The 27964-nt window shown below is 35.3% G+C and overlaps 2 protein-coding genes across 6 annotated transcripts in view; both read left to right on the forward strand.

The window, feature by feature from the left end:
• The first annotated feature begins 5069 nt into the window (after positions 1–5069).
• On the forward strand, positions 5070–27595 carry si:dkey-246g23.4. 4 transcript variants are annotated; one of them, XM_087292173.1, is made up of 8 exons: positions 5070–5228; positions 7086–7248; positions 7926–8171; positions 10569–10712; positions 11860–12669; positions 18822–20617; positions 23202–23255; positions 25914–27595. In XM_087292173.1, exons 3-6 carry the CDS (start codon positions 7952–7954, stop codon positions 19019–19021), a joined length of 1374 nt encoding a protein of 457 aa, XP_087148299.1. In that variant the 5' UTR covers positions 5070–5228; positions 7086–7248; positions 7926–7951; the 3' UTR covers positions 19022–20617; positions 23202–23255; positions 25914–27595.
• Positions 22595–27964, forward strand: part of wfdc1 (WAP four-disulfide core domain 1) — a 36670-nt gene continuing 31300 nt past the window's right edge. The window contains exons 1-3 of one of the 2 annotated variants that reach the window (XM_087292188.1): positions 22658–22758; positions 23202–23255; positions 25914–26005. The gene's annotated coding sequence lies outside the window, so the exon portion shown is untranslated. Of the gene's footprint in view, positions 22759–23201; positions 23256–25913; positions 26006–27964 lie in introns of both variants that reach the window. The other variant, XM_087292190.1, reaches the window with a different exon arrangement.

A 27964-nucleotide genomic window follows, 5' to 3' on the forward strand; every position in this document is an offset into this window, starting at 1 on the left:
ATTGAGATTTAGATGATCTTTATGTTCCAAAGAGATGCTGTGCTTCTCATGCTTTTGTGATTCCCAGGTTTTGTAATCAACAGCAAAGCCATCTGGGTAAGTGCAGAGACACCTGTGCTTTTTGGGTGAAAGCCACTGGAGTGGAAGGACTGCCAGGTAAGGATGCCCTTCTAGCAATGACAAAGTTAGAACATACAGTTCAACGTCACAACATGTTATTCCACTAAACACTCACCAACACCATATTGTTAGTACCTGCTCTGTAAAAAATGCTGGATCCCACACAATTCCTTTACACGAATCGGTTAGGTAAAGTCAATTGTTCTTAGAAATTTAAGTACATTGAACATACTCTGGAAAGACTCTAGAATAGTGTTAATTCAGCTCATTTTAAATAAGTAGTTTATACAAGCAGCAAAAAATCTTTTTTAAAGTGTGGTTGGAACATATATTGCTTTCGAAGCTGCATTCATTCTTCATGGCAAGGATTTAACGAGGTCCTCATTGATTTTGGTTCTCATTGACATGATCGCATCACACAGTTGTTGCCGATTTGGCAGTATATCCATTATGTACAGCTGTAAATCCATTATGCAAATCTGCCATCCCAGCACATCCTAAGGCAGCGCTATTGGATTAGTTCTGATAGTGCAGGCCATTTGGGTATAATCAACTCATTGTCGTGTTCAATAAGTCAGTTTGAGATGAGCGACATGGTGCTTTATCCAGCTGGAAGGAGCCTTAACAATATGGGCATGAAAGAATGAACTTATTCAGCAACAATACTCATGTAGGCTTGGTACCAATGGGCCTAATGTGTGCCAACAAAACATCCACCACACTATTACACCACCCTCAAAAGCCAGAATTGCTGATACAGTAAAAAAGGCATCCATGCTTTCATGTTGTCCAAATTTTAACTCTACTAAATATCACAACAGAAGACTCATCAGAAGAGACGCTCCTTTTAATGTCTAGTTTTGGTGAGCCTGTGTAAATAGTGGCCTCAGATTCCTGTTATTTGCTGACAGGAGTGACACCAGTGTGGTGTCACTCCTTCAATCTGAGGGCCTGAAGTGTTGTGTGTTCAGAGATGGTGTTCTGCAGATCTCGTTGTAAACAGTGATTCTTTATTGTCTTTCTATTTGCTAGAACCAGTCTGGGGTGCATTTCCCAAAACCATCGTTAGCCAACTAAGGTCGCAAGTTCCAGCCTGATCTCACAAGAAAACGTTAGTATTTTACGTTTTGCCAGTTTAGTGGCTAATTCGTACGAATTCGTACAAGTTCAGTCGTACGAAAATGTACAATTTTAATAAGGAGGCGTGGCACCTAACCCCACCCCTAAACCCAACCGTCATTGGGGGATGAGCAATTCGTAATAAATTGTACGAATTAGATCATACGAATTCATACAAATTAGCCACTAAATCAAAAAAAGTAGGAATTGCTGTAAGATTGTGTTGCAAGCTCTGTCATTACAAACATAGTTTGTTGATTTGCCGTTTTCCCAAATCCATCGATCCAACAAACATTCGCAAACTGCATCGCAAACTAGAGCACTTGCAACTACAGCTCTACAGTTAGTCTTTAGTCTCACAGCAAGAAGGTCGCTGGTTCGAGTCCCAGCTGTCAGTTGGCATTTTTCAAAGACATGTGCTATAGGTGAATTGAATGAACTAAATTGGCCATAGTGTATGTGTGTGGGAGAGTGTATGTAGTTTCCTAGTACTGAGTTGCAGCTAAAATGGCATCCACTGGAATAGCAGATGGTACATACTGTTGTGGCGACCCCTGATGAATAAAGGGACTAAGCCAGAGGAAAATGAATGAACGAATATTCCTAAATATATAAAACAAATAATATCAATTTAAATGATTAATATAAAAAGGTGTGGACACTTTTTAGAATAAAAATGGCAACTGCAGACTTCCAATTCCACAAGCATTTTTTTCACAATTCCACAATTTTGAATCAAAAGTGTCAAATGTATTATTCAGTAGTTATTGGCTTTGCTTTTCTTTAAAAATAGGAACAAAAAAAAAAAAATGTTTGTACTTTGTGATGTTAATTTGCACTGATATTTTTGTGGCCCTGGAAAGCTTTTGAACATCAGTTTAAAAAAAAAAACTATTGTTTTATAAAAACAGAACTGTGAGATTAAGAGACACAATAACCCTCTTTATATTTCTAAAACAAACTTTCCTAAAATTGTAGAGTTTCCTAAAGTTGTTGAGAGTAAAATACTTTTCTTTTTTTCAAAAACAACCCTAAATCCTTGAATGGTACATTTTGGAACTAGAATTAATTTTCATTTCAAGAAAGAAACGTATGACGTATTATTATGTCAGAGTACATGCTAAGTCCTTTCTGAATTAATATTCATGTAAAGTTATATTAATTTATAAATGTTGCTTTTATGAATAATAAATGATCAAATTTTCTTTAAACGCTCCATATATTCACTGTCAAAACGTTATTGGGCTCTACACAATCGATTTGTGTTGGTACAACCCAAAGGAATTAAGTTAACTTATTAGTTTTTACAGATTTTGTAGATTGAAGTAAATTAAGTTACTTAAATTGAACTCAAAACAAGTAAGTAGTCCTAAAATACCTGTTGTGTTATTTCAGGTCATTTTAAATAAGCAGAACAAAAAGCAAAAGTCATAATAACTGGCTTTTTTTATTTTTTCCAATTTACTGCCACACCAGACACACTGAGGCATGCAGGATCTTTTAAATGTTTGTCATTTCATATATTGTATATTAGCATGTATGCATTTTTCTTTTGAAGTTTGAGTTTTCCTTAGCCACACAGTATTTTTATGGCATTTCTGTAATAGTACTCTGCATCTATAGTATTTCATAATGAATTGTGTTTAAGTGCCTCTCCGGTAGCCATAAAAATTACAGCTGAATGAATTTGAAGTTGGCAGCTTTATGCTCGTTTGACAGTTCAGCCTTCCTTTTAGGAAACACTTTCCCACTTTACATGCATAAAGGAAGGAGAGAGAACATTAACGAAACTCGTTTTTATTGCCCCTCGAGCTTATTTAATTTTCCTTCCTTTTAATTTGTTTTTCGAAACAATTTTTTTTTTTTTTTTGCTGTAAGCAGTACATCAGAGGAAGATTAAATGACCCACAATAATCAATAAAACTCAGATGAGATTTAGGCTACTGGACTGTTTCTCGTTTCTACGGGTGAAATAATGTTTATGAAAAAAGAAATGAAGGAAATTGTAAATAGGTTGCCAGTAGTTTAAGTCCAACATTACAGGTTGCAACTTGATAACAACTAAATATTTGACACACATATTGTGAATTAGGATTTAAAACATTATTGGACGGGGATTGGAAAGATTTAAAGACAATTTTGATACTTTAGAGGCCATATCTTAGCTTAAAACCCTTAATTTCTTTAAAAAGTCCAGACTTTTAAATAGTCTAACTTTGTTATTTATATACTTTTTTATTAAACAGTCATCAAATGTGTACTTCGATGCACAAAAAGATTTCACATGAACATAATTTGGTAGCACCGACGCGGTGGCGCAGTAGGTAGTGCTGTCGCCTCACAGCAAGAAAGTCGCTGGTTTAAGCCAGCGATTGCTTAATATCGTCATCCTCCTCCGCCTGTGTGGTAGTCTTTTTTGGTGGCATATCCTTTTTTCATTTTTGTTATTATTTTTGTAGCATAAATAATATATATAATATATAAATAATAAATATTTATGAAAATATTTATTGAATTTTATGCTTTATATGAACCATTGAATTATATTGATTGAATTATACCCCATGAATGCCCCATGAATTAATTTAAGCATTTGCCCTTCAAGGTTTAATATCAAATTTAAAGACTTTAAAAGAAAAAAACAGGCGATGCAGTGGAGCAGCAGGTGGTGCTGTCGCCTCACATCAAGAAGGTCGCTGGTTCGAGCCTCGGCTGGGTCAGTAGGCATTTCTGTGTGGAGTTTGCATGTTCTCCCTGCGTTTGCGTGGGTTTCATCCAGGTGCTCCAGTTTCCCCCACAGTCCAAAGACATGCGGTACAGGTGAATTGGGTAAGCTAAATTGTCCGTAGTGAATGAGTGTGTGTGGATGTTTCCCAGAGATGGGTTGCAGCTGAAAGGGCATCCGCTGTGTAAAAACGTGCTGGATAAGTTAGCAGTTCATTCCGCTGTGGCAACCCCTAATTAATAAAGGGACTAAGCTGAAAAGAAAATGAATGAATGAATGAAAAGAAAACTAATGAAAAATGTTTCACTGACTTTATATGCACAAATAAAAATATTTCACATTTAATATATCATTTATTAAATAACTTTTTTCAACAATGTAAAATTGAACATTCATCTTAATGTCAAAAATGCGTCTAAATCATCACAGTTACACACGTTTTCAGTTTTAGGTTACTTCTAAGTTTTGTGTGGCACGGCATTATATAGTCGACTCTCATTTTGTGTTTCTTTCTGGTCTTTCCCGCTGTCAGCAGAGCTAGTGAAATGACAAAAAAAAAAAGAAAAAAGATCCTGATTGGTCTTCGTGTGTGCATTCGAAATGCTAATTAACTCACAGAAAGAACCTTTTAGAGCCAAGCTAGAGCTCCACTTTGTAGATGAAACTTTTTTTTGTTTTGTTTTTTAAATAAAAGATCTTAAAATGTAAACAGCCTATAAAAAACAGCACATCATGTAAATAAGCTGCCATTTAATAAGAATATGTAAATAACTCAATTCTGAAAAAAATGTCAGATAGATCCTTATCATTCTAAGATGATGAATTGACAAATAAAAGCATTTAATTATAGATGCTCTCACACAAAGCACATTTTAGCTTATTTAAAAATACAGTTCCAGCACTGAATACACCAGAAAGCTCATCATATTTTATCAATTACATAAAGAAACTTTTTTTTCTGCCTGGAATTATTGCATGCACTGTAGATTTGCATTATATGAAATATCCAGTGGAACAGGGTTGAAAATAAACATGATGTAGTTAATAATTAATGGTTACTTTTTGCACATCTTGTTATTATGCTTTAGAGAATCATGTACTCCGCAAGTTCAGAGTAATCCATTTACAAAGCAGCTTGTTTGCTTGCAGGTCCAGAGATCAACCATGTGCGCAAGTTGTGCAACTCCTGCAGCACAACAACAAAAGCTCTGCTCACAATAATGGGATAATAACGGAATCATGGAATAACACCATTTGGGATTTTGTAAGTAAGAATTTAAAAACTTAGAGCCATTCCAGCAAATGCAAAATGTATTGATTTGTAAAGTGTACTTACTGACAAATATGTAATATGATGACTTTTTTATTCCTCCAAAAAAATGGCTGTGATTTCAATAGAGAAAAAATGTAAAAATTATACGGTAAAAAATCTGTAACTTGGTTAACAGTAAGTTTCCTTAATATTTCTCTTTAAATATTTTTTTCAACACTTTTCTAAACATAATAGTTTTAATAACTCATTTCTAATAAATGATTTATTTTATCTTTGCCATGAAGACAGTAAATAATATTTTACTAGATATTTTTAAGACACTTCTACACAGCTTAAAGTGACATTTAAATGCTTAACTAGTTTAATTAGGTTTACTATAGGGTAATTAGGCAAGTTATTGTATAACGATGGTTTGTTAAACTCTGCAACTCAAATAATTTTGACCTAAAAATGGTTATTAAAAAGTTAAAAACTGCTTTTATTCTAGTCGAAATAACACAAATAAGACTTTCTCCAGAAGAAAAAATATTATCAGACATACTGTTAAAATTTCCTTGCTCTGTTAAGTTTTTGTTACATCTAATGTGGACATAAGTAATGTTTATCGCATTGCTTTAATTTCCATGTGTGTTACTGTGATGGTGTTCAGTATTTGTGTGAAAGACACTGAGCACCTATTATAAAGAAGAATGTTTCTTCTCTGCTTGTGGGAGAAGTTATTTGTAATGAGCACTCGTTCATCATGACTTTCTCATCCACACCTCATGGTTGTGCTTTTGTCTGTGTAACATTTAAATCTGGAAATGCTATTATAATTAATAAATAATTAGTAATAATCATCATAACTTCAGTGTCGCGGTGGCACAGTGGGTAGCACAATCGACTCACAGTAAGAAGGTCATTTGGCATTTCGGTGTGGAGTTTGCATGTTCTCCCCATGTTCATGTGGGTTTCCTCCGGGTGCTCCGGTTTCCCCAACATGTCCAAAGATATGCGCTATAGGTGAATTGAAAAAAACTTAATTGCGTGAGTGTGAATGAGTGTATGGGTCATTCCCAGTGATGGGTTACAGCTGGAAGGGCATCCGCTGCTTAAAACATATGCTGGATAAGTTGGCAATTCATTTAGCTGTGGCAACCTCAGATTAATAAAGGGATTAAGCCCGAAAAGAAAATGAGTGAATGATTTATAACAATACCTTTACTTAAAAACAATACTGCTAAAGTCAAACTATGTACACCTTTTTGACTATGTACTAGTCTATCTGTGTCCACGCCTATGTAATGTGGTTTTTTCTTTACGTATTTACTGTCTTTCATGTATTTATTGTCTTTTACCTATATATTGTCAACATTGTTAATGGTATATTGTTGTGTTTTGGAGGCAGCAGCTAAGCTTTTCACTCATCATTGGACTCCTGCTGCTAATGATGTGATAATAAAAGTGGTTTGATTTGATATAACTGTTATTTCATTATTATATGATTATAGTAAGTAAAAGCAAGAGAAAATAGTTAGGTCTTTAAAAAAACTGCTGTTTTCTTCTCTGTCTTTGAGACTTTGCTTTATAAATAGATATTGTTTTGTATTATAATTATATTAGTGTTAATAAATAATGAAATATAATTATTAAATGATTATTTCAGCAGGATTTATTAATATCAATTTCGTTTTTATTTTAATATTTTATTTATATTTTGTGTTCGTTTGTTTGGTCTGTTTTGTAATTTATAATAATCTTTTATTTTACAGTTAACATATATTTATGGAAACACAATATACTCAAAGAGTGCAATTTGTTTTACCCTTATTCCTTCTCTATAATCTCTCCATCTTGCATATTTAAAAGTCTGCACACCAGGCAGGTTTCCTCCCACTTCCATACTTCTTCCTGGTGTTGACCTTTGTATCTGGGTGTGCAGCTCTATGGATATGCAGTGTCAGTGAAGATGAATCAGGCAGAAAGTGGACACATAAATGAGGGATATTTCAGGCAGCAGACATCATGAGAGGTAAGATCCAGCACATACAAAACCACTTAACCCTTCAGCCTTGATCACATTCAGAATACAGGGCCTCATTGTATTCTAACACATAGTTATTATGATAATATTAATATGAAATAACTGTGTTCACAGTGATTTTGATTGATTTTTACCTGTGTTTTGTTCTTATTTATATATAAAATATTTTGGGGGGAAATTAATTGCTAAGAGTAGCGCTTTATAAAAAATATTTAGCTTTTAAGCTTATAAAATCAGCTTGCATATATTGAAAAACAAGGTAAAAATCACCCAAGAAAGTTTTTTTTATTTGGGTTTCTGGTTTGCCCAGCATGACATCCTATAGCTAATCACGCTATTCATACACGTGCTATATATAAACACAACCGGTAAACTTGTTGGCTATACTCTTGAAACCACCCTTATGTGAATGACAGAAGAGATCTGCATAAACATCAACTGTACCTGCAACTGACTAAACAATATTAAGAAAAATGCATGTACTACAGTACAAGTGTTGTTTTGTTACTATGGCATGTAATATAGTTAATCATTCTTCAGTTGTTTTAGCACTTGGAGATAATAATTGATGAACTAAATCACTTGTCATGTCATGTTCCTAAGCTTGGAGAACTTCACTGCTTACAGAGCATTCTGCTTGTATGTTTTTCCTCTTGTTTTTGTAGTTGTAGGATGATCTATTAAGCTTTCAATGGAAAGGAAGAGAGGAACAGCCGGGCCTGCAGGTCCTCCTCTGGATGGTGGTTATGGCTGGTTCATTGTGCTCTCCACTTTCCTTGTGTTTGGGCTGACGTTCGGCGTAATCAAGTCCTTTGGTGTGTTCTTTGTAGAAATTCACCACTACTTTTCAACTACAGCAACTGCAAGCTCATGGATCACATCCATCTCCGTGGCCACGGTGCATATTGGGGGTATGTGCGAGTTTAACTGTTCCACCAGCAGGGGGCTCTATCCACTGACACTCTCACTTACATTTGCCTTTGAGTTTAAAGGGAAAGTTCACCCCAGAAAATAACTGATAACTTACTCACCCTTAAGTGGTTCTAAACCTTTATAGCTTACTATTTTCTGCTGAACCTAAAAGAGGATTTTTTTTTAAAAAAGCTGGAAACTGGTAACCATTCACTTCCATAATAGAAAAAAATGAATCTATGGAGGACAGTAACAGAGTTCAACTTTCTTCAAAATATCTTATTTTGGTTTTAATTGACGAAAGAAATTTGTGACAAGTAAAGAGTGAATAAATGATAACAAAGTCTTCGTTTTTTAGTAAACTATATAACCTCAGAGTTCAGACCTACTGTACATCACACAGATTTAATTGTTTGTGAATGTGAAATAAAATATTAAGATCTTCAGTTTATTTTATTTGAGTTTTACAAAAGCTCAGTGTATTTGTTAGACATTCTTAGGTTTAATAAATCAAAACTATGAATAAATAAATCAGTAGATTTCGTTATACTTTCTGTTAAATATACAGACATCTTAGACATCACAGATCTACTTTTTTGTGCTAAATCATGCACTAAATCAATTAGTGTATGGCAGGAGTGTTATAACATGCTAAAAACATTTTCAATGTGGCAATACAAAGCTAATAGTAGTCTGTTAAATGTTAGCAACAATTTTGAACATGCTAGCATTGTGCTAAGTTATCATATTGCCTGTTCATTTACTGTATGTCTCTGTATGTCTATGTATGGCCTTCAAAAAGATTTAAAACTAATTCAAATGTTAAACCTTTAAACTTTTAGAACAAGCTTTTAAAAGGTTTGGGGTTTTTTTTCCCAAAAAATGAAAATTCTGTTATCATTTGTTCACCTTTTACTTTTTTAAAACAATATAAGTTTTTTTATCAGTTGAACACAAAAGAAGATAATTAGAAAAATTTAGGAAACCTTTAACCATTGACTTTCATATTAGGAAAGCATATTTACAATATGCTGTATAAATATGTATGTGTGGAGGCCATTTGAATAAAGTGAACTCATTGTCATGTTTAAGAAACCAGTCTGAGATGATTCACCCTTTATGACATGGTATGTTATCCTGCTGGAAGTAGCCATCAGATGATGTGTACACTGTGGTCATATAGGGATGGACAGCAACAATACAAAACAAAACGTTGACACGATGCTCAATTGGTACTAATGGGCTCATAGTGTGCCAAGAAAATATCCCCCACACCATTACATCACCAGCAGCACTCTGAACCGTTATAACAAAGCAAGATGGATCCATGCTTTCATGTTGTTTGACCCAAAATTCTGATCCTACCATCCAAATGTCACAGCAGAAACTGAGACTCATCAGACCAGGCAACTTTTTTTTAGTCTTCTATTGTACAATTTTGGTGAGCCTGTGTGAAATGTAGCCTCAGTTTCCTGTTCTTAGCTGACTGGAGTGGCATCCAGTGTGGTCTTCTGCTGCTGTAGCCCATCTGCCTCAAGGTTGGATGTATTGTGCATCCGGAGATGCTCTTCAGCATATCTCGGTTGTAACGAGTGGCTATTCGAGTTACTGTTGCCTTTATATCAGCTCAAACCAGTCTGGCCATTTTCCTACAACCTTTGGCATCAACAAGGCATTTGCACCCACAGAATTGCCACTCACTGGATATTTTTTCTCTTTTTTAGACAATTCTCCATAAACCCTAGAGGTGAAAAGAGGGGTGTGAAAATCACAGTGGATCAGCAGTTTCTGAAATACTCAGACCAGCCTGTCTGGCACCAACAACCATGCCACGTTCAAACTCACTTAAATGACCTTTCTTTCCCATTCCGATGCTCGGTTTGAACTGCAGCAGATCATCTTGACCATGTCTATATGACTAAATGCATTGAGTTGTTGTCATGTGATTGGCTGATTAGAAATTTGCGTTAACAAGCAGTTGGACAGGTGTACCTAATAAAGTGGCCAGTGAGTTTGTATGCAGTAAGTCAGTGGTTACAGGTTTACAACATTATTTCTAAATGTTGCTTAAAAAGTTGCATTCTAAGGTTTATGGCAGATGTTTTTTTTAAATATTGAAGAATTGCTTGTTAACAAGACCCTTTTTGTCTTTTTGCACTAAAGTTGGATGTAATTTGGTAAAAACTTTGTTACACTTCATGTTTGAGTGAATAAGATGCATCTTAAGCTCATTGTAGTCATTTAATATTTATTAAACACACATCCATGTTCTCTGAATCACACTTCAAAATATTATGAGTCTATAATAACTATTTCAGCATTACAGTATCTGAAACAGTAGCTCCTGCCAGTGCAGTATGTCATGTCTGTGTGTGTCATGTGTGTTTGTGTTTCAGCGCCTGTAGGCTCCGCATTGAGCACGTACTTTGGTCATCGTCCAGTGGTGATGGCGGGAGGTCTGCTGAGCAGCGTCGGGATGGTGCTCGGGTCGTTCGCCCAGGATCTGCTACAGCTGTACATCACAGTGGGGTTTCTCACAGGTAAGAGCACGGGAGCATACGGCTGTCCTCACATATTCACGCTCCAATGTGTTTCACTGTTCATTCACAAGTAGAAAAGGTCATTAGCCATTTATAGCCGCTGAATGGGATCTTATTCATGAGCCTTTCAGATTCAGGACATTGCAAAGGGAGAGGAAAAATGTTCCTGCTTTAGAATTCAAGGTATGAAAACAATGAAGGTTTCCTTGGCTCATTACTCAGAGTTGGCACATATACTCTAATTCTTTTTTCGTTTTTAATTATTCGTCTTCGTTATAGTTTCTTTTATAAAAACAAGTTATTCCTTTTGTTAAATTCTGCTGCTTTTGTTTAAGTGCCACTTAGTTTAGCTATGTATAATGTACATTATGTTCAACATTATTCATACACTCAGTGGCCACTTTATTAGGTACACCTTAATACTGGGTTGGCCCCCTTTTACCTTCAGAACTGCCTTAATCCTTCGTGGCATAGATTCAACAAGATCTTTTGCATCTGAACTCTTCATATGTTTTTAAATAGTGACTGTAGTATGTAAATATATGTTTTGCTTTTTTTTTAATGTGGGCCTAATATCTGAAACAAAAACGAAAATTCACAGGCTCATATTTGTTCATATTTACCAAGGGTGTATCAATATTAATGGGGGACACTGTATATGCACATACATTGTGAAAAAAACGCTTGTTTCCACACAATTCTTTCATGTTGTCCCAACACATATCAATTAAATTAACGGTAACACTTAATTTTGATGGTCCATTTGAGTATTAGTAGATTGTCTGCTTAATATCTGCTGATACTGCTCCATCAACAGACATTTAACTGACAATAAGAATCTTTGCAAGTACATGTCAACTTACACTAACCCTAACCCCAACTTAACAGTCTACTTATAATCTAATGAGAATTAGTTGGCATGTAGATGCAATGAAACTTAAATTTAACAAACAGACCATCAAAATAAAGTGTGACCTAATTAACTTATTTATATATTGAAATTAAAACAATTCATTTGTCACCAAAAAACAAAAAAAAAAACAGGAATTGTGATGTTTCAGCACATTTCAAATAAGTCATTAAAAATAAGCTGCAAAAAAAAAAAATGTTTGAATATAGTATGTCCTTTCTCTACTGTCTTCTGCAGGGTTTGGCTATGCCCTGACCTGGACCCCCACCGTCACCATGCTGGGCTGGTACTTTGACAAGCGGCGTCCAGTAGCCAACGCTCTGTCCAGCACAGGAGAATGTCTCCTCACCTTCATCCTCACTCCGTCCTTCCAGCTCATGGTGGATCAGTTTTCCTGGAGAGGAGCCATGCTGATCCTCGGAGCTCTGCAGCTCAACCTGTGCGTGTGTGGGGCTCTTTTAAGACCACTAAGCAGACATGAATACTTTAAAGACAGCATAGAAGAGAATGAACACGAGTTCTCTAAATGTTCAAATAACAGGGCAGATTCAGATCCGATGAAGGTCAAAGTCATTCGCTACGTCGACTACACGCTAATCGCTAACTCTCGCTTCATGGTCTACTCAATGTTTGGCATCTTCGCTGCTCTTGGCTTCTTCGCTCCATCTCTTTTTTTAGTACCCTACGCTCGCAGTCAAGGAGTGGAGGAGTACCAGGCCGCTTCGCTCATGTCCATCTCTGCTGTGCTGGATCTTCTGGGCCGGGTGTTTTTTGGATGGGTGGCTAATCTGCGGCTGGTGGAGACGGTGCATCAGCTGATCGGCACAGTGGTTTTGTTGGGGGCTGTTTTATTGTTGTGTCCGCTGGCGACTACATTCACACAGCTGGCGGTGTTCAGTGCAGGATACGGGCTGGTGTTTGGAGCAACTGTTGCTATTCACATTACTGTGCTGGCGGAGGTGGTCGGGGTGGAGAGACTGGGCAGCGCACTGGGCTTTTTCATGCTCATCCGCAGCAGTGGCGGCCTTCTGGGACCACCTTTGGCAGGTGAGAGACTTTAACCAGTAAGGACTGGGAAATGAAGTTAAAGACCTCATGTTTTATTTACATTATGCTTTTAATTATAAATCACATTTATTTGATTTATTTATTTATTGCGTATGTTACAACACTAATATAATATAATATAATATAATATAATATAATATAATATAATATAATATAATATAATATAATATAATATAATATAATATAATACACAAATTTAAAAATATTTTTAATATTTTTATATTAACAAAAATGTATAATAATATAATATACGTTTTATTAAATATAATAAGATATGATGGAATCTAATACACAAATTAATAAAAAAAATTATATATATATATATATATATATATATATATATATATATATATATATATATATATATATAATTCCAGCCGCAACCCATCTCTGGGAAACATCCACACACACATTCACACACACACTCATACACTACGTACAATTTAGTCTACCTAGTTCACCTGTACCGCATGTCTTTGGACTGTGGGGGAAACCGGAGCACCCGGAGGAAACTCACACGAACGCAGGGAGAACATGCAAACTCCACACAGAAACGCCAACTGAGCCGAGGTTCGAACCAGCGACCTTCTTGCTGTGAGGCATCAGCACTACCTACAGCGCCACTGCCTCGCCCATATATATATATATATATATATATATATATATATATATATATATATATATATATATATATATATATATATATATATATATATATTATACTGTATATATTTCTTATTATTTATATTAATAGAAATGTATTAACATAAATTATATTATATTATATTACACTGTACATTATACAGTCATATGGCACTGCTATAAGTGTGATTTTGCGTTTACGCAGAGTTTTAAAAAATCCTTTTATATGAGGAACTACTTTCTTCCACCGTTTTTTCACAACTGAAGCTGTCATCAGAACAGCAGGAACGGTTGCTACTTCAGGCCCACAAACGGGTTTATTGTGGCCCACCAGTTAATTCTGTAAAGTATCAAATGAGCTGCAATTTTTCAATAATAGAAACTGCTGGTCCAATTGTGTCCACTGGATGGTGGAATGGCAAACTATTAATTTCATCCAATCCAGAAGCCTGGATCAGTGTCAGTTTGACAGCCTTCTCAGAAAGAAAGACCACATCTACAGCCCGTCATACCACACTGAGGTGATCTCACGAGGAAACATAACTATTTTACATTTTATCAGTTTAGTGGCTAATTCGTAGGAGTTCAGTTGTACGAAAATGTACCACTTTAAAAAGAAGGCGTGGCACCTAACCTCGCCCCTAAATCCAACTATCATTGGTGGATAAACAAATCGTATAAAATTGTACTAAATTGGAAATTTATGCATATGTGGAAGACTCCTAGAAGCTTGCAAACGAATGTTAATCTCCCGGAAATCGTGCGTCTCACCCTGTCCCCTGCTCTTCAAATATGTTGCGCACCCCTCTCTCCCCACTTGTCTTCACATCATAGCTTCACATTCGTTGCCGCACACTCCCCTCCCACCACTCTTCAAATACGCAACAACCCAACCACTCTCCCCACTATGCCCCCAACCCCCGGTCTTCAAATACATCGCGCACCCCCCTCTTTGTTGTTTTTTAGTTACATATACCATGATTTTATCAGTCCGGCCCACTTGTGAACAGATATTACTCCATGTGGCCCCTGAGCTAAAATAAGTTTGACACCCCTGATCTATAGTGATGACAAAACAGGAGACTCATTAGAAACAGATGGCCATCTCTGGTTTTAAGACTTTAAGATGAGTCCCATCTCACACTCAACACACTACAGTTACTACGGTATAATACAGCACTGCAACATACAAAAGAGAGAGATTATTCTCGACTCGATTTAGATTATCACTTACTTGATTTATAATTATTTAATCAGCTGTAGTTTAAAATGACACTATTCTTCCTTTAAATGCTTATTATGCAGTCTCTGTAGCCATCTTGTGGATAGACAACAAAAACTGGTTTTGATCTGCTCAATGACAGGCTAATGGCCGCGGATGCGCTGTCTCTCAGAAATTATAATTATTTTAAAATAGACATTTTCCTTGTAAATAAACTGCATAGTTTCAGTCTAAACAACTATTATCAACTAAAGAAGCCTAAAAAATACCTTACGCTGCACAACAGCTGCAATATTTGTCAAACTATAGTGTCCTTGGCTTGTTGCTATATGTGAGTGGAGTAATACACAGGGGTGAAGGGTGTGAAGAGGCTGGACGAGTACTGTTACTGGCAGAATATAGCACAGCTATCGGCCAACCCGTTTCAAGAACCAGACAAAACTGTTGTTTAAAGTATTAGATTATATTACATTGTATTATTGTGATTTACCTCACACATTCAACAAATGAATAAATATGAACCATTTTACAATATTTATTATTATTAATATGTAGATTGTATCATAATGCAGATTATTAAATTATAAAAAGTTTAATTACATGTTGAATCAAATATATTCAATGCTTAAAACAGTACATAGCAATTACATTAAATAAATAAGAAATGCAAATAAATAATATAACATATAAGTAGGTCCAGACGGAATCTGTGCGTGCAGAAATCCGCAGATTTCCACAGATATTCAGCCCATCATTGAGTCTATGTACTTGTGTAAATAAATTTATATTTATCCAGTTTTTAAATTAATTTCACAAATTTTATTGTGATTTAATATTAGTGACATTAAAATGTTCATATTATTTATTTACAATACAGTTCGTAAATTAGTATTTTCTGTCTTTTAGTAAATATTTTATATGAGAGACTGGCTTTGAGTAACAATTACCTCATAAGTTACCTCAAAAATCTGCAAATTTTTTACAAAATTTTTAGCAGAAATAGCCAAAAATGTCGTCAGATTCTGTCTGGCCCTTCATAAAAGTAATATAATATATAATATGAAATGTGTGATTAGTTTTTTCCCTATATTTATTGGATGAGTGGTGTCCACCTGCTGGGTCTATATATAAGTGGCTTTCTGAGGTTACCCCATGGACTGACATTGTACATACACAAGATGTCCTGTTTTATTGTTTAGAAAGCCTTTTATCATCCTAATGCATTTCCTTCCGTCATCATATTTCTTTGATAAGGTTTCTCATTAATGCCTGACAGCACTCAATTTACAGTAATACTATGTTATCTTCCGGTAACGCATTGCCTATCAGAGGAATGCATTCAGCTATTGTGTTAATTTCATGGATTATTGGTCACTGCATAAATGGCTTTTCCTTTTTCAATAGCGGGAAGTGCTCTGACCAAATTTAAACCATTCATTTGGTTTCATTGGCTGTAATTTTTCAGTGCCACTCAGAGCATAAACTGCACAAACAGCAGTGGGATGATACGTCAGTACAATGACCAGTGACTCAACAAAAGAAACATCCGGGCAAGAACAACAATGCTTATCATAGCAGTAAATGATTACTAGATGAAAAGCTCTGATAGGGAGACTTCAAATAGATGAGCTTGTAATGTGAAGAAGTTGCCAATTTACCCAGTCTTTCTCTCAAGAACATCTGCCAAAACATGGCACAAGCTGGAATATTCATCACCCCAAGCAGCCAAAAACCAGGCGTTTTAGCACTTAATCTTCCAAGAAAATCTCGTCTTTCAATTTAGAGACGTCAGCTGCCAAAAACCGCCACCATATCTGTATTCTGAAAGACTAATGTACTTAATATGAGTCTCTTTTGGACTGTCAGCACAGAATGATGTTTGGGAGAAGAGGAGAGGCTTTCTTTAAGCACTACGGGTATTTTTCCACGCTCCCAATTCCTAATTACACCATAAATGAACTCCGCTGCAGTTTTTCTCAGTAAGTTTGGAAACTCTTTTACTGTGTCTGTGGCGTTATAAAAGACAGCTAAAAAACTCACTGTATCACTGACTGTACAGAGCTCTCTATTTCATGGGGCTTTAACTGATCGATTATTTTAAATGAACGTATAGCGCATTCAGAAAGCGTGAGGTGGAATGATGCACGAACAACTGCAGGCTAATTAGTGGTGCTTGGGCAAGCGTCACTATTATGCACAAGCAATTACCCAGAACAATCTTCAACCGCATACAAATGCCCTTGCAGTCACCTACAGCAGCCAGATATTTTTACTGACAGTTTGTATGAGAAAATGGTAGTTTCTTTAGATAATTAATCGTTTAGATAACTGCAGCCTAGAATTATTTGACTGTTCATTTCAGAATTAAGGGAAATCATAGTACATCATTAACCCTTGTGCCTAACTTATGAAAGTTTCAGGGTGTTTTCATACACCCGACGCAATAAGCCGTGAAACGTGAATGGCGCGATTTTTTGCTATTTTCAGACCAGCGCAACCCTAATGTTCACGTGGTGCCCCATGTTATTTGAATAGCAAATCCATTTGCGCCGCTTTGTGGACTTATGGGTGTGCTGGTCTATAAAGGAGGTGTGTTAGGGCGCACTGTTGACATGTTGCTATTTTAAGAAACTAAAATAGACTGACCAAATAAAAACTGGTCTATAGTCCAGTGCAGAGTGCGTTAGTTATGCGCCTATGCAGGTCCATTGCTTAATACACACAGGATGTACAGCAATACACAAATATCTTTATATATGAAAAAATAAAGGATTAAAATATTATTTTCTACATAAATATAAAAACCACTTCCTCAATGCCTTCTTCATCTCGGGGGGCTTTTTTTAGTTTATTCGTTTGCTGGAAATTAGAACTGAACTTAGAAATAGTTTGGAAACAAATCTCTGCGTTTAACGAAATTACATATGTAGGAAATTACATATGTAGGCTAATGGATGTCTTCAGTGGGTTGCGTACAACGCTGCGAAAGTAAAGGAGTAAAGAGTAAGAGTAAAGTAAAGAGAAAGTAAAGAGGCCAAATGGAGGAGGCTCGTTCTTTATCCTCACACTGCAGATGGTTTGTTTAATTGTTTTTTCGCGAGTGAAGCATTCAGTTTTTGACCTTACAAAGTCCACCATTTAAATAGCGAATGTGCCATGACATGACGCAACAGACTCATAAAGGGAATAGTTGATGAGACTCTGATTGGTTTAATGCATGTTATGCTCAACTCATTAAAAGAATAAGCACAACCCTGTTAGACCATGCCCCTGTGCGCAAAGCGTATTTTTTTTATCTTTAAAATAACAAAAGTGGATTCGGACATGCCCTTTATGCTTTTGCGCCATGCGCTTAAGACTTTGCGCCCAGATTGTTTAAATAGAGCCCCAAGTCTACTATTTAAGTGTTTTGTGATTTTGGTTGTCTTGAAAAAAACATTTCTTTTCAGAAGTCTAGTTTACACTAGGTATAAAACCTAGTTACACTCAGTGCCTTTAGGACAAAAATGACCACTTAGAAATCCATTAAAATCTGCAAAATTTTATCCCGTTTAAGCTAGATGCATATATTTTGTTCATTTATATGGTAATGGTGTTAAGCACTTAACCTTGTTAAAACGTCAATAGTTTAAGTAATGGATAATTGTGTGGGATGATGTGTGCCCCAAGATGACACATTGAAATTTAGTTTGAAACATTGTGTATTTCCGTCTCCCGTATTTCAGACCCGTCTTCCGCCACCCTCCCGTTTTGTTATTTCTCTTAAAAAGCTCCCATAATTTCAACTTCACTGCCCCAGCCCTAACTCCCTAACTTCAATTCCACCCCTTCCCGGGTCGCCAACTTTGGTATAGTATCCGATTGCCGCCCGAAAACCGCTTCATAGTTACTAACACCACAGTATTTCAGACATCTCACCCCCGAACCCCCACCACCAGGGTTTTCACAGACAAATGTTTGCCGGTATGGTGTAGTGTCCCATACAGACCTAGTCAAATACATACCAATTTCAGAAAACATTTGCATTGGTTGGAGTTTAATGGGGAGAAAAGGCACATGCAGGATGGATGTCTACAGTTAATTTTCATTGTTGACAAAAGAAGCCAAAAATATAACAATATAATGGTTTTATGTTTTTTATATGTATATTAATTGCTTTTTGTTTCCCTGCATTATTTTTTTGCATTAATTCAGTGTGTATATTAAGTGCAGCTTTATTCTCATGGTAAATTGACAGCAATTAAGTAATTTCTTCCTCTGTCTACAGGAATCTTCATTGACAAAATGAGTGACTATGGCGCTGGTTTCCTGATGGCGGGTGTGGCTCTTCTGGTCTCTGCCCTTTTTCTGATTGTGTTACATTTCATGAACAAAAAAGAGACAGAACACAAAAAAGACATCTGCTCGGAGAATGAGGAAGAACACGAGGATCTAAAAGACAGGAACTTCATTTTTGGAAAAAGTTAGAATTCAGGATGTGTTTCCACTTTAGTAGTTCAAAATTAGTAGCTTGTAGACTTTGTTTTCGGTCAGTGACTATGTCAGATTATGCGAATTTGACTAAAAGTACAGTTGAATTCAGAATTATTAGCCCCCTTTCTCTTTCAAATATTTTTCAAATGATGTTTAGCAGAGCAAGGAAATTTTCACAATGTGTCTGATAGTCTTATTTGTTTTATTTCAGCTATAATAAAAGCAGTTTTAATTTTTTTTAAAAGCCATTTTAAGGTCAAAATTATTAGCCCATTGAAGCTAATTTTCTTTTCGATTGTCTACATAACAAACCGCTTTTAAAAAAAATATTTTCCTAATTACCCTAACCAGCTTAATTAACCTAGTTAAGCCTTTAAATCGCCCTTTAAGCTGAATACTAGTGTCTTGAAAAACATGTTGCTCTATATATTGTACTGCCATCATGGCAAAGATAAAATAAATCAGTTATTAGAAATGAGTTATTAAAACTATTATGTTTAGAAGTGTGCTGTAAAAATCTTCTTGGAAAGAAATAAGGGAGCAGAAATATGGGACAAAAAATAAATGGGGCTAATAATTCTGATCTCAACTGTATGTGTCACTGTATGTGTAAAATAACATTTTAGATTACATGGGGCTTGACAGCAAATCAAAAGGGTGGAACTTGCAAGCTTTCAAAAACAAGACTGTAAAAACAACTAAAAAGAAAGCTACTAAAGTGGTGAGCTTTGCACTGACTGACAGAAAAGCTGTCATCGGACATACTCCTGCATTGCACTGAGACACCAGAATGGTGTCAATTCTGCAAATAGAACTTGAGGAATCATTTCAGGCTTGGAAGTTGCATACAGAAGACTTCTGCGCTCATAATTGTTCAGTGTCGCTGATGTAATGGGGTTTATGGAGAAAATTGAACGTCATTCAGGACATCATGAAGCATCAGATTGGTTGTCGCGCACGAAATGAAGACCTGGGTGGGGGGGGGGGAGTCGCTAGGGCACTTCAGCTCATTTTGGAAGGGCTTTATATCGAAGACTCAATAAGGGCATATGCACTGCACGGGTTGAGCCCTATGTGTGCACGTGCCTGAAGGTCATAAACACTGCCCTCCATTATGATCTGTTCTTAAAAGATTGGAGCATTTTAGGCTAATTTTAAACACTGGAAGTAGAAATATGCTGTCTATCTTTTTAACAGACTATGCTCTTAATGGTGAGTGAACAGTCTTTTCTCACCCAAATGAGGCATTTGATGGATTCTGGGAAGTCTTCTTAGAGTAGTCCTATAATGATGCCATTGCAAGCAATATTTCATCAAATCTATGGCTCTGGCACTGTGTTAATGGACTAATGGAAGCTCACAGTGTTTGGCTACAAAGATGATCACATCAAAAACATAACTTTATTATATAGTCTATACAGTATACGGACAATTTAGCTCACCCAATTCACCTGTACCACATGTCTTTGGACTGTGGGGGAAAAACCTGAGCACCCGGAGGAAACCCACACGAACGCAGGAAGAACATGCAAACTCCACACAGAAACACCTACTGATCCAGCCGAAGCTCAAACCAGCGACCTTCTTGCTGTGAGGCGACAGCACTACATACTGTGCCACCGCATCGCAGACATGGTTTCATAATTTAGCCATATTTTTAGGTGTTCGGACTTGGTTAAAAAAAAACGCTGATTTATAAAAAATAAAAACAGTTACTGAGCTTTAATAGAGTGGGGAGGGTTGCAACATGGGGCAGTTGTAACAAGACTTATTCTTCCATTCAGGAATAAGCTAGTGTTAGGATATATTCATCCTACATATTCTCAGTTAGATCCTCCTTTAGCCAGAAAGAAATCAGACATGTGAGAATTCTTTCAGTATAATTTTGAAGTAAAAAAAAGTATTTTTTTAATGTTAAAAAAACATTCTCATTCGGTCTAAGCTGTTTTTGTGAAACATTATTCATTCATATAACTTAATTCCATATATATATATATATATATATATATATATATATATATATATATATATATATATATATATATTCAGTGTCGCTGATGGGGTTTATGGAGAAAACCCCATCAGCAACTCATTTTGGAAGGGCTTTATTTTGAAGACTCAATAAGGGCATATGCACTGCATGGGTTGAGCCCTATGTGTGCACGTGCCTGAAGGTCATAAACACTGCCCTCCATTATGATCTGTTCTTAAAAGATTGGAGCATTTTAGGCTAATTTTAAACACTGGAAGTAGAAATATGCTGTCTATCTTTTTAACAGACTATGCTCTTAATGGTGAGTGAACAGTCTTTTCTCACCCAAATTAGGCATTTGATATATGAGGCAAATGAGGCATTTGATATTTGATATATATATATATATATATATATATATATATATATATATATATATATATATATATATATATATATATATATGTGTGTGTGTTAAAGCTGTTGTATCCACCCTGGAAATGTAATCATGGCTCATGGGTAGGCCCACACGGAATCTGCACACGCAGAATTCTGCAGATTTTTACCCCATCATTAATTCTGTTTATTTAGTAAATGTGGGTAAATCTAAATTTACTCAGTTTTTCAATAATATTAGTAATATTATTGACTAATATGAAAATGTTCATCTGATTTCTGCAGTTTGTACAGTAATATTTTCTGTCTTAGATATATTATATGAAAGACTTGCTTTGTTTAAAATAAAGTGAATCTAATTGGATTTGCATTTTAAACATTAAATAAAAGTTTAAAGGGTATTACTTTTTATTTCATATATTAAGGATTTAGTTATGATACTCCCAATACAATTTCTCAGAAATCTGCAGATTTTTACCAAAACTTTCCTCAGAAATAGCAAAGATTGTCCGCGGATTCAGTCTGGCCCTACTCATGGGTAACAGTACGATGCTGTTGCAACTGTCCCCAATTACAATATTCATTTAAAAGTTTGTCATTACAATTACATTACAATTTAAATTTTATTACAGTTTCAATGTAATTTGATTTCAAAGAGTGAATTATTTGATTAATTAATTAATTTTAAAGTTGCAGTTTAATAAAGTAGTTTAGTAAAGTTTCAGTCTTGAGTTTCAGTAAAGATATTTTTGTTCAGGTTTTTTGTAGGCCTGATAAATGGCCAATTGTTGCTTTTACTTTAATAGACAGTAGTTATATGTTCAATTTAACAAATCTAACAATTTAACCACTTTACAATTACAACCAATACAATTTGTACAATTTAACCAATTTACATATAGTCTGAAAATGTAAATAACACCCAACCTGATGTTCTGGAACTTGTTTTATCAACATTTCAATGTTGCAACCATCCTCCTGCTTGGGGGCAGTTGCAAAATTTGACTTTGTCTGTTCAAGTTTAAATCCTGCATATATTTTCATATGTAAAAATATCATAACAATGTGGGTTGGTTTCTGATAGATGTGGGTTTATTATTTTAAAATTTAGAGTTTAGAGAAACGGAAAGAAATGCAAAAAGTGTTGCAACTGTCCCCACTCTCCCCCACCTTTCCTCTGCCAACCGAAAATAATAGCCAATCATTTCACAGCATATTGAACAAAATTACCGTCCAATCACATTTTCCATATCGATCGAGTTGAAGAAAAAGGCGGGACTTGAGATGAAGTCGGAAATAAATAAAAAAATAGTTACAGTTTACATAACAAAAGAAAAACAGGAATCAACATTAGAAGCCAAAGGTATGTTGAAAGAGTACACCATATCGCCTCATATAATCGCTGAATCGGTGTTTCAACCACCGAACGACGTCAATAAATCCTTTGGAAAACAATAAAGCCATAACGTTACACGATATGTTTACATCGGGAGAGCCAACTGAGTTGGTTATAATGTACAGTAGTGCTACAATATATCCATTTGAGGTGGATTAAAAAAAAAGTTCATCAAGTTGTTCAAAGACAATAATGGTTGCTCATTTTGGTTTAAGGACAACTTTAATGAAAGATTTTAGTCCTCCTTAAATGTTTACCTACTGTATATCCATCCCATATTACTCTCTGATAGGAGATCTAAAATCAGAAAAATAATAACAATAAATTCGAAAAAAAAGAAAAAAAAATTAGAAATCTGGCCATCCTACTTAAATGTCAGTTTGAAAGATGGATTTCGCTCCCATCCACAGGTCTGTGTCAAATACAGGTCCCTCTTTATCAGAAAACATTCTCGCCCTCTAATGGTGAGTAAGGTGAACTGCTTCTGTGATGACTTCTGTAAAACAAGTCTAAAAGAACTTTTTCAAACATTTAACATGTTATTATGCTTCTGAAAATGTACCTATTTTTTTACAACACTCAAAGCCTATAATTACAACAAAAGTTAATGAGTAAACTTTTAGGACAGCAGATTTTAAAAGTGCATTTCATTTTACACAAACACCTTTAAATGAGCTTAATTGTGCATCTATAAAAGAGATGAATGTGTTTCTGAAAGCATAGTCTGAAAGCCTGCTAAAGAGAAAACCACACAATTGATAGTAGTGTCTAGATCTTTCCTGTTTACACTGTGGGATGAAACGTTAACCGTTCAAAGCCAAAGCATCTTTACGAGATATCAAAGCATATTTCTCTCTTCGCAATAAGCTGTTCCCAGCATCTGCACTTTGATGTGTTTTCTGCATGCTGGTCTGTCTCACAGATAAATGGCTTTCCAAATTGGAAGAATTAAAATAACAGAAATAAAATGCAGCGTGCTTGTTAGTGTGAATCTAAGAAAACAAACATCACTCTGGACAAATAGAACTTCAGCGGCATACAGATGAAAATTTTATTCATGTTTGAGTCTGTTTTTTGTTCCATTTTATTGTTATTTTTAACAACAAAATAGTGACAACACACACAAAAACATGCCACTACATCTGGAAGGCAAGAGTTGAAGTTACAAATGTCATCACCATTTCCGTTGTCCACAAGAGAAGGCTTAACATGTCTCTTGAATGCTGTTAGGACACAAATGAACTTTCGAAGGATTAGCACTGCTGATACAGTGCATGCGGAATGTATTCATAGCGCTTCAGTTTTTCCACATTTATTTATGTTACAGCCTTATTCCAAGTGCACTTCCGTATTTTAGAATAAGGTCAATATAGACAACTGAATTGACCACAGGTGAACTCCAATTAAGCTGCTGAAACATCTCAAGAATGATCAGTGGAAACAGAATGTACCTGAGCTTCACAGCAAAGGCAGTGAATACTTCTGTACATGTGATTTTTCAGGTTTTTATTTTTAATAAATATGCAACAATTGAAAAAAATCTTTTTTCACATTGTCATTATGGGGTATTGTGTGTAGAATTTTGTGGAAATGAATGAATTTAATTCATTTTGGAATAAGGCTGTAACATAAAAAAAATGTGAAGCGCTATGAATATTTTCCAGATGCACTGTATTTCCGGTTTAGGTCAGAACTGCATTTTAGTTTTAGGAATGATAGGATGAGCACTTTGTTTTACAGTCCTGTTTTGTATACATATTGTATTTTATTTGTCATTGGATAAACCATAAACCTACCGCTGTGCCTAACTTTAAACATAGTTACTTTAAACCAGTACTTTAATTAGCAGTATTGATTCTTAACTTTTACGTTTGTAATAATAATGTTACAGTGTAATGTACTGCATACAGTCTTATAGAATGTACTAAATTTAAACGATCCTTCATTAAGTTTTAGGTTTTAGTTATTTTGTTATGGACTTTTTTTATATACACCGTGAACAGTTTCCTGTAAAATCTGCAGTAACTAACTGGTGGCAGATCACCTGTAAATCACTGTAAATCACTTACAGCAGAAATGTATCTTGCTGTATATGTATATACAGAATTTTTGTATATATTTACAGTAAAATATACAGTCATTTTCACAATGCAACTTTGTAATAAAGTAACATATACACTCACCGGCCACTTTATTAGGTACTTTATGCTGTGCAACTGCTAGTTAACGCAAATTTCTAATCAGCCAATCACATGGCAGTAACTCAATGCATTTAGGCATGTAGACATGGTCTAGATGATCTGCTGCAGTTCAAACCGAGTATCCGAATGGGGAAGAAATTAACTTTGAACATGGCATGATTGTTGGTAAAAGACAGGCTGGTCTGAGTATTTCAGAAACTGCTGATCTACTGGGATTTTCACGTACAACCACAACACGTCGAACGCCCTAATGGTTGTTAAATGATGTGGGGTATATTTTCTTGGGACACTTTGGCCACATTAGTACCAATTGAGCATCGTGTCAACGCCACAGCCTACCTGAGTATTGTTGCAGACCATGTCCCTTTATAACCACAGTGTGCCCATCTTCTAATGGCTACTTCCAGCAGGATAACATACCATGTCATGAACCCGAATCATCTCAGACTAGTTTCTTGAACATGACAATGAGTTCACTGTTCTCAAATGGCCTCCACAGTCACCAGAGCTTAATCCAATAGAGCACCTTTGGGATGCGGTCGAACGAGAGATTTACAAAATGGATGTGCAGCCAACAAATCTGCAGCAACTGCGTGATGCTATCATGCCAATGTGGACCAAAATATCTGAGGAATGTTTCCAGTACCTTGTTGAATCTCTGCCACGAAGGAGTAAGGCAGTAAGGTGTACCTAATATAGTGGCCAGTGAGTGTAAATGTTCTATAGTAAAATAATTTTAAAACAATTGTTAACAGTGTATCAGTATTTTATATCAGTTTATCATGTCATATTTGTGCTTTTGTTCAACTATCAAATTAATTGGAATGTTTCTGGTTTTAGTTGACCACATTGTTTATTATTATATTATATATAATTTTATTGCTGACAATACTGTTAAAGGAGTTTTTTTTTTTTTTGCAGAAATCGAACATCATGCCGATCGATATAGTTTTTGACTTGATCCCATCAGCAAATCCCAAAGAGAAGGAGGAATAATGCCATAATGAGAGAAAGTAGGACTCCTGCCGTTTTCCTGTGACCTGAGCTATCCTTTCTTTTAAACACGGTTGAGGCGATGAGTCCTTTGAAGTCATGTAATTGGAAACAGTTGATGGGGTGAAGTTGAATAACGGATCCCAGATCTGTCTCTCCACCCGTAAACCCGTGCAGGCCTCTTAAACTTGACCTCGATGTAGCTCAGGCTCGCCAATAACCTCAGAAACAGCCGGTCAGAGTGATCCATTATCGCAACATTCAATGAAGCCCCGGAACGAAAACTAAATTAGACCTAATCTAATATTAAAGACAAGAAAACGTCCCTACAGAAATTACAGGAAATTTGTAAATCTGTTTCTGAATCTCAAAACTGAGGGTAAACCGGATAGATGTGACGAGCTCTTTAAAAAGTAAGAAATAATAGTAACAGAGTATGTACAGACTCAGCAAACATAACCTTTCAGTGGTGACAGGCAAACACAGACACTCCCGAGCTGCTTTTCCCTATAGGATCATAAGCTTGTGGGTTCTATTGCCTATTTTATTTCCCTGTTTTAACACTCTAAGAAAATGCAGTTTTGTATTACTGCACTAAAAAGACAGATTGTGCTTTTTCAATAGAGAAAAACCTCATGATATAGAACAATATGAAACCTACAGGGTAAAAAAGAAAAATCTGTTCATGATCAGTTTTCATATTTTGTGATTCACAAGTGTCTTCTGTTTATTTTACAGTTGTGAATTCCATTATGGTATCTTGATCTCTGCTCTGTCGACTTTTGATGTTGAAAATTCAACTCTACAGTTCAACAAAGTGACTTTTAGTGACATGTTTGTAGTTGGAAATAATGTCATGTACAAATAATAAATAGAGAATTAAGTCTGTAAAATAAAAGTAAATGTACACTGGCCGTTTATTACAAGGTTTTTTAAAACCATATTATACACTTTAAAGTAAGCTATTCAAAATGTTAATAATAGTCCCTTTTTCTTGAACTTTTGAAGGTTAAAAGTTGCTGGAAGAAAGGCCGAGATCCCACAACGCAATTCAAAAGCATATGAGTTCTCAGCCTCCTATGTTTATGTTCAAGTATTTCACCTTTAAGGCAATGAAAAGAACTTATTCGTCACTGTAAAAGTAAAATTACTGAGCCTAGACTCAAGAGTCTGAGAAAAATGCTGATTTTAGAAGAAAATATCCAACAGCATTTAGAGGTTTTTCATCCAAACTCTTCATATAATTGTGCAGAATTTTTTGTCACCTTGGAATTATAAGGTTCTATCTGCGCTCTAAATGATTTTGAGATATTGAGCTTCAACGGTTTTGCATTCCATATAGCAAACAATATATGTGTAACAGTTTGCATTCATAAATTAACATGTCAAAGACCCTAAATGTGAACCATTCAAATTCTCTTAAATTTGCAAGTTGGGGTAAAAAAAAACAGGGCAAATGTAGATTGAAGCTTCTAATTCTAAAAAGTCATTTTCCATTTGGAATTATAAGGTCCTATCTGGCAGATCATTTATTGGAGCATTGGTTATAAAGAAGTGCAATCAGTCTGCTTAATCATTTAATAATAAAAAAAACATTGTGTGTAACATTATGTGTTGTAACATTATGTTGTTGGTTGAGAAAGTTACTTTTTTTTGCTTTACATTTATTATTTAAGTTACATTTATTTCACGTTTTAGGATGAATATTTTTTGTTTAAATTGAGCATATAGGCTGTGTTGAATATTTTGTCCAGTGCATATGTTAATTTTATCTAATTAATATGTTGATATTTATTGAATTATATGCTTTATATGAATTATTGAGTTATATTTATTGAATTATACGCCCCATGAGTTGAATTAAGTATTTGCCCTTCAAGGCTTAATATCAAACCTAAAGACTTTAAAATAAAACAGACAATGAGCAAGTGAGTTTAATAAACACAGAAAAATGTTTCACTGACTATCTCAAAGTCCCT

Source organism: Danio rerio, chromosome 18 (assembly GCF_052040795.2).
Source record: "Danio rerio strain M-AB ecotype USA chromosome 18, GRCz13ab, whole genome shotgun sequence".
Classification (NCBI taxonomy): Eukaryota; Metazoa; Chordata; class Actinopteri; order Cypriniformes; family Danionidae; genus Danio; species Danio rerio.